Genomic DNA, 13,295 nt, shown 5'->3' on the forward strand with positions numbered 1-13,295 from the left:
CGTGTTCAGTCGAGAGGGGGGCGGGTTGCACACCACGCGTGTAAATTATATAACGCAATCAAGCGCGTAATTAATTAATTCAGCGTTGATGCTACAGGGGAATGATTTGGCTATTCGATTTAAATAGATACATAGCTGCTGTCTGGGTAGAGCGAGTTTGAAACTTTGGAGTAATATTGGGGAAGTGTTTTCGTGCGCGTGTGATGTGAGTTGGAAGTCTCTCGTTACAACACGAAAAATGAATGAAGACGAGGCAATGCTCTACAGAGTCGGTAAGCCTCGTGTGCGATGTGTCCGCGAGTGAGTGTGTCTGCGTGTGTTGGTGTGTGTGGGAGCGGTGGTGTAGTGGTTATCGCGCTGCGCTATGAACCCGGCGACGCGGGTTCGACTCCCGCTCACGGCCAACACCAGTGAGGAATATCTGAACTCGTCTGGGCCTCCCTTAGGTCGACTCAGCCTCAGATGGGTGCCTGGTTGTGGTGTGTAAATGTCGCCACTGGGGAGATAAAGGCGGTCGGGCGTGGTGCTGGCCACCCACCCCCTCGTGTACCGTGCCGGCCTTCATAGGTGCTCGCTAACAGTACTTGCCCCAACAGTTTGTTAAGGCTATGCGGGGGGTCTTTGACTTTGTAATACTGCATATAGACCACTGAGGCAATCACAGAGTAACTGCTGTACATTCTATTTGTGCTCTGGAATGGCTCGAGAGCTATTAATGTTCAATAGAGAAAAATCTGAAAATAAAAATGCTTTTCCCTAAAATTACTCTTGATTGGGTTCAGTTAACCAATCTAAACATTTCTTTAAATTTTGTGCTTCATATATATGCATACGATTTTCACCAGTTAACCGAGTAATTGGCCTCCCCGTGGCGTGTGACGCGAAAGCCGACAGAAAACGAATCAAGCCAGTTACCGTTAGCTATTGTCATCATCATCTACATCTCCAAATGTTCGTCGAGAGAATTTGACCTATTATTGAGATCGTTTTATGAGTAGGTAACCCCTGTTGCAGTGTGGTCACAACATAACCTCGTCCGATTAGCACGGTTGGCGACGTACGGTGCGAAAGAAGTTCCAATATAAAGTGCTAATACATCTATTAGGTTTTTTAAATTTTTCATTATTTGGTGACAACGCTGCAACATGATTACCCATAATGCAATGTGTCAGAAACATTTTATGCAGTTTAACACGTCGTAGGCTTTCGCGATCAATATCATCCACAATAGAGGTTTTTTGTGTTAGATCGCGTCAATATATAAATGTGTCGTTAAACCCGCCACCACCCGACACAGCCAATAAAGAAGTTTTGTCACGTAAACAGAGCATGGATTAATTCATCCATTTTCATTAATCCATGTTCTGTTTATATGCATTCATTAATACCCCCTCCCATTACGCGCAAGAAGAGCACGTAACTGTTGTCATCACATCTACGCCTCTATTTAAGGAACGAAACAGGAGGTTTTCTCCACACATCTGGCTGTCGCCTGATGAAGCTTGTTGTAATTACTGGCGAAACGTCGTACTCAGATTGTAAATGTTGTGGCTTTGCTGTACTTGTAACGAATTGGCATGCTCTGTTAACGTGACAAACCTTACTAATTGGCTGTGTCGGGTGGTGGCGGGTTTAACGACACTTATATATTTAAACGATCTAACCCAAAAACACCTGTATTAAATGTTTTATGTAGTAGTCGTACATTCATGATTATTGAATGGTTTGTCTATGGATAATATGCCAATTTAAAACCCGTTAATCAGGAAACATAACACATTTTTAATTATCATCAGGCCCTACGGTGTATCGTGCAGTCTCTGACTCTTATCCACGATTTCTCTATGTGCGATGACGAAGGGCCATAGCCCGAAACGTCGCATATTACATACTTTTTTCCTGGCTAAGGCTGTCTTATTAACGAATGTGTAGAGATTTGTTGTGCTTATGCATCACCCACTATCAACGCAGTATCACCAAATAATTCAAGGGTCATTGTATGTATAACTTCTTTCGCACCGTACGTTGTGCTAATCGCAGGCGCCCGAAACATCGCTTGTTATATATATATATTTTTCCTTTTTATCGTTGGATGCGTTGACTTTTTTTCGTAGCTTTATCAGACACACGAGATGGGGGTTGCGCATTCTGGATGATTTTGTTCGTTCTGCGCAAAACCGACCCAGTCGCCGAACCAGAATAGAATGTTGTCAGCTTCAGGGACTATTTAGAGCTCCTTCTTATGTGCAGCCCTCACTGTGGACTATCGCTTTGCAACTGAGTCCGCGGAACCCACGGCGTGAAGAAGAGCGGTCATAATAATAATAAAAAAACATAGAAAACATAAAAAGAGAGGGGAAGAGAGAGGGAGGAGAGGGAGAAGAGAGAAAAGAGAGATAATCTTTCGTGAAATCTTTCATTTCAAAAAGGGGGGGGGGGCACATAAAGCAAAGCATTGAAAAAAACCCCGAAATGATGAACGAGGCAAAGTGCCGACTACACCGAGCATCTTATTGTTTCCTCTGATTTAAAAAAAAGAGCGGTCATAGTACCTCCTCTACCGCCTAGGTATTCGCGGTTGCGCTGATGTTGTTGTTGGTGGTGGTGGCTCTCTGAAGTTTATGAAGAAGTTACACTTGGTGGATTGGACATTCGTGAAGTGACCCTGTACGAAGTGAGCACGTGGAGCGAACGTAGCCAGAAGTCGCAGAGAAGCAGCGAGACGAGACAGAGGGACAGAAAGAGAGACACAGAGAGAGACACACAGAGAGACACACAGAGAGACACACACAGAGAGACACAGAGAGAGAGAGAGAGACAGAGAGAGAGACACAGAGAGAGGCACACAGAGAGACACACAGAGAGACAGAGAGAGAGACACAGAGAGACATAGAGAGAGACACACACAGAGAGACACAGAGAGATAGAGAGAGAGACACACACACACAGAGACACAGAGAGACAGAGAGAGAGACACACAGAGAGAGACACAGAGAGACACACACAGGGCGCGAAACGAGAGAAGGGGCCGCGGTCGATGTCGACACCAGAATGAGACGCAGCGAGACTAGTTAAGAGATGTAGACAATATTACTGGTAGGAACGAAGTGAACCAGCCTACAATAGATTATATCGTCCGTCCGTCCGATGTCCGATTAGGTGTAGCAGCATCGCCCCCTACTGCAAACACTTGGCAGGACCCTACAAAAACCTTTAGACTCAGTGAGGCTTTCCTGGCTAAACAAGTGTAACATTCCCTTATAATTCCCTGAGATAGTTTTTAATTAAAACATTTAAATTAAAAATTAACTCACAGCGGCCTAAAGCCTAGAACTAGGCCTCAAACTCTCCCTTCGTATCGTACCCCCGCCATTTCATTTTATTATAGCCATTCATTTGTTCGTTCCTACCAGCCCACCCCGCAGGGACCTGTTCTTGGTTCTTTTGGTAAAGTCACGTAGAAGGGAAATACTGAAATAATCAAAAGAAACCAGTAAAATTATCTTATTTCCCTTCTACGTGACTTTACCGAAAGAACTAAGAACATGAATCCCTGTAGTCACGAAAGCTTTAAATTGAAAAAAGATGAATTATCTTATGTTTACTAGGATTTTAATGAGCTATTTGTATTATATGCATATCCATTATCTTATGTTTACTAGGATTTTAATATTAGCTGCCATTAATTGGGGTTTAGATGTATATTAATTATCTTAAGTTTAGTAGGATTTGAATGAGATTTATCGGGTTTATATGTACGTTTAAAATCACAATAAGAATATTTATGTATACTGTACTGGAGGAATCCGATGAGTTATTAAGCTCTTTTTCACAGATGTCCAGTAGAGACGGGTAAGAACATTACAACGACAGTTATAAAAGCATGATAATCACATACCTCATGGGATCTCCTTTGCCAGTACATACCTGTCAACCCCTTATCAGCGCCTACCTTGTAACAGACCATTTCAGACCTTGTTGGTCACCCCGTGCTCTTAAAAATCTCAACGTTCATCCCACAAAATCCCATCACAAGGAAGAAACACCAACAAATAGACTTTGTTGCCCGTATTGAAACGGCTGTACGCCGTATGGACCTGACAACTCAATTTCCCTGTCTAATAATACGGGGAAAACCGAATGATTTGCCAGGTGTGTAATTAGTTTATGTTTTAGTAGGATTTGAATATGAGCTGATATTAATACAATAAAATAAAAAACATAATTTTATTTTACTTTTATTAATTTTTATTTTTTACCTATGCGACTTTACCGAAAAAACCTAAGAATATGAATACTTGCAGTCACGAAAGCTTCAAATATAGAATTTATTCGTATAGCAATGATATTATTTCGAGTAGGATCTTGAATATGAGCTGATATTTATTGCGCCACAAATTTTTCATGAAATCCGCTCACGCGGTGGGTACCCCCCCCCGTGCCCACCTCCCCCCCGTGCCCCCCTCCCCCCCGTGCCCCCCCCCCCCCCGTGCTCCCCCCCCCCCCCAGTGCTGCTGTGCGTGGCGCTGGGCGCCTGCGTGGCCTCGCAGGAGGCGTGGGGCGCGGCGCACGGATGCGCGCAGGGCAGCTGCTACCCCGTGACGGGGGACCTCCTCGTCGGCAGGGCGGACAAGATCTCAGCATCGTCCACGTGCGGCCTCGTCTCGCGCCAGCGATACTGCATCGTGAGCCACCTGCAGGCGAGTGGTGGCGGTGCTGGTGATGGACTGATGGTGGTGGTTGATGATCGTGGTGGTGGTGACTGTGGTGGTGGTGATGGACTGATGGTGGTGGTTGGTGGTGGTGGTGCTGGTGGCTGCGGTGGTGGTGATGGACTGATGGTGGTGGTTGATGATCGTGGTGGTGTTCCTGGTGGCTACTGTGGTGGTCGCGGTGATGGACTGATGGTGGTGGTGGCGATGATCGTGTGGTGGTGCTGGTGGATACGGTGGTGGTGATGGACTGATGGTGGTGGTTGATGATCGTGGTGGTGGTGGCTGTGGTGGTGGTGATGGACTGATGATGGTGGTTGGTGATCGTCGTGGTGGTGGTGGTCTTAAAAGTTCGATTCCCGCTCACGATGACGAGGATCTGAACCGGTCACGGGGCCTTTCTTCCCTTGGTCGACTCAGCCTTAAATGAGAACCTGGGTGCGGTGCGTAAGCATCAGCACTGGGGAGACAAAGGCGGCCGAACACGGTGCTGGCCACCCACTCGTGTGCTGCACCGGGCCTTGATTAGTACTCGCTAACTGCACTTGACTCAATAGTCTGTTAAAGGCTTTACGGGGGATCTTGGTCTTTGGTCTTGGTGATGGTGGTCGTCGTCAGGATGTTAGGTGGTGATGATGGTGATGGATTGATGACGGTGTCAGTGGTTGTCATCATCATTAGCAGCGTCATCATCATCATCACCATCATCCGTGGTCAAATTAGCAGCTGAGGCAATAGAATTGCAATTGTAGCAGTAAAAATAATTAGAAATGGGCAGTGGCATTCATCATCAGCAGCTGCAGCTGCGCATTACAATGAAACAACAGCAGTTACATAATTGTTCAGCAGTAGCAGCAATCATTCATCATTCAATCATCATCATCACTCACAGGAGCAGTGCAATCATAATCGACGGAGGCCGATTCATAACCATTAGCGCCGTCATTTGCATGCACAGCCCTTGTGTTCTTCCACTGCTTGATGGAGGCCTTCCCACGCGTTGCGAATCACCATGCGACACACCACGCTGGCTAGGGCATGTTGACGAAGGCAGGGGACCGTAGACGTTGGAGCACAGTGCAATACAACACTTTCCATATGCTGAATTCCTCTTGATATGCAAATTATTTTGTTTAGGCGCTCTTCTTCCCACCTCCCCCCCTCTAACCCAGCTTAAATATACGCTCCAAGCTTGGAGGTGCTTCATTCTTCGCCTGAGGACGGCTGCTTGCGTTGTGGCCGAAACGTCGTGAGAATTGTTTTATTATGTTTTATTTTTATTATTTTATTACTTCCCTTCTACGTGACTTTACCGAAAGAACCAAGAAGATGAATACAACACTTGTTTTTTTCTCCACTGCCTCTCCTGACACCATGTCTCCGACGCAGCCTATAACAACCCCCTTTTTGGCATTGGTGGCGGTGCCCACCAAAGCACGTGTCCAGGCCAGTGCCGGATGATCCTAGTAGCAAAAGCAGCATGTGCTACGGGCCCTGCACTTTTTCTAACAGAGGTCCTCCGTGGGTCACGCTTTGTGAAATTTCGATTTGAAGCTTTCGTGACTGCAGGGATTCATCTTCTTGGTTCTTTCGGTAAATAAAATAATAAAAATAAAACATAATAAAATAATTCTCACAACGTTTCGGCCACGGGTTTGTTGCGAGGTGTGGCGCGGCAGTGAAACCCGCACGTGCCCTGCCACTCCGTGCACTGCAACAGGAGCAGGAGAAGTGCTTCCACTGCGACTCGCGGCGGCCGTACCAACCGGGGCGCAACCCCAACAGCCACCGCATCGAAAACGTCGTGACGTCCTTCGCGCCCAGCCGACGCATGACCTGGTGGCAGGCGGAAAACGGTCGGTGGGCGTGCGGACGGAGCGCGAACCCCCTCAACACCAGCATGCGCGCTCGTCGGACTTGAGTTTGACCCCGAGTCACACGACCACCCACCCGCCCGCCCGCCGGCCCCTGTTGCTGTCCTTTTTGGTTTAACACAACGCATGCTTTCGCGACTAATATTATCCATAATAGAGATTTTAATTGGGTTAGATCGCGTAAATATATAAAAGTGTCGTTTAACCCGCCGCCACCCGACACAGCCAATTAGTGAGGTTTTTTGGCTGTGTCTGTAAATATATAAATGTGTCGTTAAACCCACCACCACCCGACAGAGCCAAAAAAAACCTTGATAATTGGTTGTGTCGGGTGGCGGCGGGTTTAACGACACTTTTAGATATTTACGTGATCTAACCCCAAAAAAAACCTGTGTTATGGATTTTTTTTGCTTGTTGGTATTTTAAAGCGTGCCGTAGCTCCCACACCGCCCCCCCCCCCTCAGGTCACTAGCGCTGGGCCACAATCGCTGGAATCTCACCGAACTTCGTAGACCCCCCCCCCCCCCAGTAGTCCACGTGGCGTGGCAGCGGTGACAGAGCTCTCGTCTGATCAAGCGCCCCCCCCCCCCCGTCATTGAAGCGACTTCTTGGACCTGACCCACCCCTTCTTGTTGGTTTCGAGTTAGGCCTTAAGAAACGCGACTCTTTTTTGCACGAGGGATATTTCAGGGTGATCGCCCTCATGAGAAGGGGATGCGCGCTGAATAGTTGAACGTCGCTTGCTGAATGGTGATGTTATGGCTCGCAAGTAAGACCTTTGACGAGCGGCAGCGTAGTCGACGATTGATTCTGCGTGATTAATCTCCCATCGCAGCATTGATGATGTGCAACGTATAGGATTATTGTAAGGCTCATGAAAAGATGAATCGTGGCAAATGGTTGAAAGCCGCAAGCTTCATATTTAACCGTGATGATGATGAGTAATGTATAGCTTTATCTGAAGGTGCCTTGGAGTGGTTTGACAAACGTCCCGACACAAAAGCACGTGACTTTATCTCCTGTTCTCGATCTTGCCGTCTTGGTGTGCAGGCGTCGAGAAGGTCACCATACAGCTGGACCTGGAAGCAGAGTTTCACTTCACTCATCTCATCATGACCTTCAAGGTGGGGGGGGGGGGGCGCACGACTTCACACGGGTCCAGTGCCACTCGCAATCCGCAGAGGCTGTGCCACCAAAAGCCTGTGTCACCAGGCCCTCGACTCGAGCTGCTGTCGGATCGTGGGGGCCGGTAGAGGTGTTGTGGGTTGCCACGGTGACGGCGTACACTCGATGTGGTTTACTGTGCGCGAACATATTTTCTGGTTGCCACCTCCTGAGGTAGAAACAAATCCAGGCGATTTCACGTAACAAAAGAATATTTCACGATACGGGAAGAGCGGGGATACGAAATGCATTGTCTTGGTGGTGTATTATTACCAAACTGACAAAAACCCCACACCTTTTGTGTCCCAGTAAGAATAATCGATTTTTCCAGGACAGCTTCCTCATTTTTCCACAACTGACAAAGCATGGACTTTTAATGTTCCCGGGAAGATTTTCCGACTTAGTTCTAGAAAAAGACCACCCTGGGAAAATCAGAACAGGTGGAAATCCTTCTCAGTCACTGACCCGGACAGAGACCCAGCTGACATTAATCTCCGACCGCACACGCACGAGTGCGCGCATGTGTGCGTGTGTGCTCGTGGTGCGCAGTGGTTATGGCGAATATCTGAACCGGTCCTGGGCCTCCCCTAGTTAAACTCAGCCTCAAATGCATTTCACGTGTGATGTGTAAACATCGCCACTGGGGAGAAAAAGGCGGCCGGATGTGGCGCTTGCCACCCACCCCATCTTGTGCCGTGCCGACCCGCGTAGGTGCTGCTCGCTAACAACACTCGCCCCAACGGCCTGTTGAAGGCTACACGGGGGATCTTTGTGTCTTTGTGCTCGTGTTCCCGCGCAGACGTTCAGGCCGGCCGCCATGCTGGTGGAGCGCTCGTCGAACTTCGGCCGTTCGTGGAAGCCGTACCGCTACTTTGCGTACGACTGCGACGCGGCGTTCCCGGGCATCGCGACGCGAACGCTGCAGCGCGTGGACGACGTGGTGTGCGAGTCGCGCTACTCCGACATCGAGCCGTCCACCGAGGGCGAGGTCTGTACCGAACCCCCCCCCCCCTTCCCACCGCGCGTTCATTTGTCAGTTTTAGATTTTGCTTAACCCTCTCCCGTTCCGACGACGTACGTGCACGTCATCCGTTTCTCTTCCCATTCTGTTCCGATGATGTACACGTACCGGAATTTGTTTGTTTTATATAACTTTATCGGTACCGAAGCTCCCACAAGGCCATGCGGGAGGCCGTCTGGCACAGTTTTTGGCGCCAGCTATCGTAGAGTGCGCGCGTGTCGCTACAACTCTCTGCGGTGAGTACAACGTCTTTAAAAATAACGGCGCTACGCCGCTTTTAAATAAAATTAACGCTGAACCGCTTGCGCGTTCCAAGATTCAGCGGTGAACGGGGGACACCCCCACCCTGCAACTTACAGACGTCTCGGAACGGGAAAGGGTTTAATTGATCACTTTGTCTCCGGGTGACTGGTAAGTCTGGAGCAGTCGTCACTTGACTACTGAGTAGCCGCAGCCATAGCGAGGGATATACTTGATGTGGTGTTCCGGGTGTGTGAAGTACTTTTTGGACAGACGCGGCTGAAACTAAGGTCTCTCTCTCTGCATCGGGGGTGTTGTGGGGGAAGTTGCCACTCAAACTTTTGGGTGGGTGGTAATAACAATATCATATCCTGTGCCACCTCCATATTAATAATAATGTTTAGTTTTATAAAGCGTCTCACATTCGCTGAGGAACTGCAAACAAGCCAGAAGCCCAGTGCCAACAATTTCCCATGCTCTGGAGTCCTTCATATATTTAGATGCTTCCAGCCAATTAATGAGTGTTTACATATGTTGGAGACAAACCGGAGCACCCAGCGAAAACCCACGCATGCGAGGGAGCAACACTCGATCCAATACGGAAGGGAGATATGATATTAATCCGCACTTTTTCATACCGCCTTCTCCTGGTAAGCCGGGGTACAGCACCTTCTTGACGCCCACAGGAAGGGGGTTTCTAAACATTTGTGTGATCCACCAACTTGACTCGCTGAGTTACAGGCGTGCGTAGCCATCACCTCCCAACTCATTTATTGCCTGCGCCGGGTGACATCTTGGCTACTTGACGGTGTCTTGCCCCCACCAATGTCTAAAACATTTTCCCCGTGCCTAACATCCCCAACGCAGCGTACATCATCATAGCACGGTGCACCGCAACCATTGCCCACATCACCACCGCACGCGCCTCGCAGCTCGGTGAGAGGGGGAACCAGAAGCCGTTTGCGGCCGTCCAGCGCTGCCAGCACCACTCAAATAATGGCCGCTTCTTGATTAATCCTCGTTGACTTTTTTTTGTTTTGTCCAAATAAACGTTCGCGTAATTGTGCTGTCAAAACCCGGATGCTCCCCTTCTATTCCCCACTCTGCGCTTTGTTTTAACGGGAGCTCTAAGCCTCAGGGTCTGTAACCTGCCCTTTCGCGTTTTTGGCCCGTAATTTGCATCGGGAAATGATGCTTTATTGTGTTTCCGCAAGAGCTTATCGCGTCTAAATATGTTCACATTTATTTACAGGGCTTTTTGGTTGAGTCTGAACGCGCGCGTGTTACGTTATTGCCCCTCGTTCATTCCGGCGATTGTTTTTCTTTATTGGTCCGTGAAACCATTCAACCCGAGCGTTGGCCACGGTCTGTTGGCCAGGGATCGTGGGTGTGCACGCGTGTATTAATTAGTGCCCTGTATTCGCTCGGCGTTCGTGTTCCGATTAGATACCTCGATCGTGGCTGGGGGGGGGGGGTAGTCTGAGCGTGTGTGCGTGTGACCCAGCCAAGCGTGGGTTCGGTTTGCTCGCAAGCCTTCATCGCGATGTTTCGACCGCCGTGTCTTTTGACTTCCGCAGCATCTCGCTCATCGTCGTCGTCGTCTTCATCTGCAGCAGCATCAGCGGGATTGTCGTCATCATTGCAGGACTTTTTCAGAAAAAGAGTACTTTTTGGGTTCGCTGATTATATATTTATATATTAGGATTAAGCAGGTCACCTTGCACCTCCTTGCATTGTAGAAGTCTTGATTCAATTCAAGAATGGACATTTTTTTTTGTCTCGTTTATAAAATGCCGTCTGAGCATCAATCGAACATTTCTATGTAATTTGCATTCATTCTAAACACTCTGTCCATACACGCACGACTCAGTGCGCGTAACATGAGCGTGACGATCAAATACCGTCGCTGAATCCATGCACAGATGCGCAATTGTTAGTGCATAGCAATTGTCATCCTCGCCACCATCATCAGCGAGGCTGACGATCACTATGCCAACCTGCGGCAGCCTTGGGACTTTCCCTCCGCCGAATGAGCCTCGGATGCCGACTACAGCAGCTGCCACCGTGCTGGTGCATTTATTCTATTCCATTTCGCATTTATGGAGCGCCCTTTCCAGGGCGATTTCAGATGCAATCCGACGGCGTTCAGTGAGGAACGTGATGGAATGGATGGAGGGACAGGGGCTGGAGCTGATGTTGCAGGGGTAGATAAGGCAGAACAAGGTGGAGTGTGATGGTGAGTGAGGCTGTCTGATGGGCGCAGCGTGGATGAGAGGCAGTGGGGTATGGGGGACATGCGTAAAGTTGTAATTGCCATGCGTTACCTGTAATGCATGGCAATTGTAAACACCATCACCACCACCACCACCATCACAAGTGAGGCTAACGATCACTACGATCCTGCGGAAGCCTCGTGCGTTCCTTTCAGTTGCGTCTCCTTACCTGCTCACGTCGGCGCTCGTGACGTCTGCAGCCCCCTCGCACGACGGGCACGAGAGTGGAAACACGTGTCGAGCCACGGCTGTCGTGGCTGTTGTAGGGGGGGGGGTGATTGACGACCGCCCACAGGAGCCGTCGCCCTGGGAGCCATCGCCGCTCCCCGCCATCCCCTTGCCGTTGTTTGCGCCGATCCGCCAGACCTGGGGATCGCCGCTGAGAGTGGAACCGATCCGGCAGACGACGTGGCACGTTCTGGCCCGTCCCGTCCGATCCACCGTGGCTCCCGACGGATTTACAGAGTTTAAAAAAATGGATTGCACCACTCTTCGATTTGACATTACCATGCTAATCTCTCACATTAACATAGCCACTTCCGTGCCCTTGTCTAGGAGGCCGCTCTCCTATCTTACAGTTACTTGCTAATTTCTCACATTAACATCACTAGCCCCGGCCACTTCTTTATGACCCTTGGGCTACACCCATTTCAAACCTTTTAAAACAGTCTGCCTCAGCAGCAGACCATGCTGTCCCACCTGATGACGGACGCTTGTGTTGCGCCCGAAACGTCGTGATTTATTTTATACCTACTTGACTTTACCGAACGAACCAAAGAGTATAAATAATATCTGTCTGGAAAGAGATCCGTGTTCTGTTATGGCTACACGTGTGAAGTTATGTTCTTGTGCTGAATACGTTGTAATTTTCTTCAAATTTGTTCTTTCAGACTCCCATCTGTTTGGTCATTTGTACAGCTCGTTTTTAGTCAGTGGTTTCTTATATCAATGGCGAACGCGAGCGGAGTTTGCCTCTTGTTTTGCTGATAATGGGTATCTTATATATTTTGACTTGTTTATCAGAACACTTAAAGCAAATGTGAAATTGCAGGCCGACTGTACCCTGTGTGTAAAATCATTCAATCTGTGGGCCATAATTTGGTGTGCAATCCCTTCCTGACTGAGTGATTCTCTGGATATTATCATCTTCTCAAAAACACTGTGCTGGTGCCTCAAGATTCACTGCATCGGAGGCGTGGTATGATCAACGATGACGACGATGACGACGATGATTATGATGGATTTATTTTTGGGTCCGAATTCTACAACTTAATTGTCACATCTGTATGTTTATTATCACAATCTCAGCGATATTTGTGCCACATTCTAACCACTGAGCCCTTGAGGAATATCATTCAGATTTACTCGGCCAGTCGTAATTGCTATTGTGTATTGTCAGATATAGTCAATTGTGCAATATCACTTACATGCATGGGTTTATGTTAAGCAAGTGAACAGAGAGAGAGAGAGAGAGACCAATACGTCAACTATAAACTAGTAGCTGGGAAACATATTACAGGGATGGGTTCTTCAAAAAGAATACCATATTCTCCGGATGTTAAGATCCGTGACTAGATTGTAAAGAAAGAGTTGGGGGAGCGTCTTATAATTCAGGAGCTGCACATGCGTGTGTGTGTGCGTGCGTGTGTGTGTACGTGTGCGTGTATGTGCGTGCATGTATGTACGGGGAGCGGGAGTGTAGCGGTTAGCGCGCTGCACTCTGAACCTGGCGACCCAGGTTCGATTCCCGCTTACGGCCAACACCAGTGACGATTATCTGAACCGGTTCTGGGCCTCCCCTAGATCGACTCAGCCTGAAATGAGTACCTGGTGCGGTGTAAACATCGCCACTGGGGAGACAAAGGCGGTCGGGCGTGGTGCTGGCCACCCACCCCCTCGTGTACCGTTCCGGCCTTCATAGGTGCTCGCTAACAGCACTTGCCCCTACAGTCTGTTAAGGCTATACGGGGGATCTTTGTCTTTGCATGTGCGCGTGCCTTTGTGTGCGTGT

At 48.6% G+C, this 13,295-nt stretch overlaps 1 protein-coding gene across 1 annotated transcript in view; it reads left to right on the top strand.

Moving 5' to 3' along the window:
• Positions 1-238: 238 nt before the first annotated feature.
• Positions 239-13,295, top strand: part of LOC144934900 (laminin subunit beta-2-like) — an 80,113-nt gene continuing 67,056 nt past the window's right edge. Inside the window, exons 1-5 of the mRNA XM_078861169.1 lie at positions 239-272; positions 4,510-4,700; positions 6,433-6,568; positions 7,637-7,710; positions 8,550-8,738. Coding sequence (XP_078717295.1) covers positions 239-272; positions 4,510-4,700; positions 6,433-6,568; positions 7,637-7,710; positions 8,550-8,738 — 624 coding nt within the window. The remainder of the gene's footprint in view (positions 273-4,509; positions 4,701-6,432; positions 6,569-7,636; positions 7,711-8,549; positions 8,739-13,295) is intronic.

Source organism: Lampetra fluviatilis, chromosome 11, assembly GCF_964198595.1.
Source record: "Lampetra fluviatilis chromosome 11, kcLamFluv1.1, whole genome shotgun sequence".
Lineage (NCBI taxonomy): Eukaryota > Metazoa > Chordata > Hyperoartia > Petromyzontiformes > Petromyzontidae > Lampetra > Lampetra fluviatilis.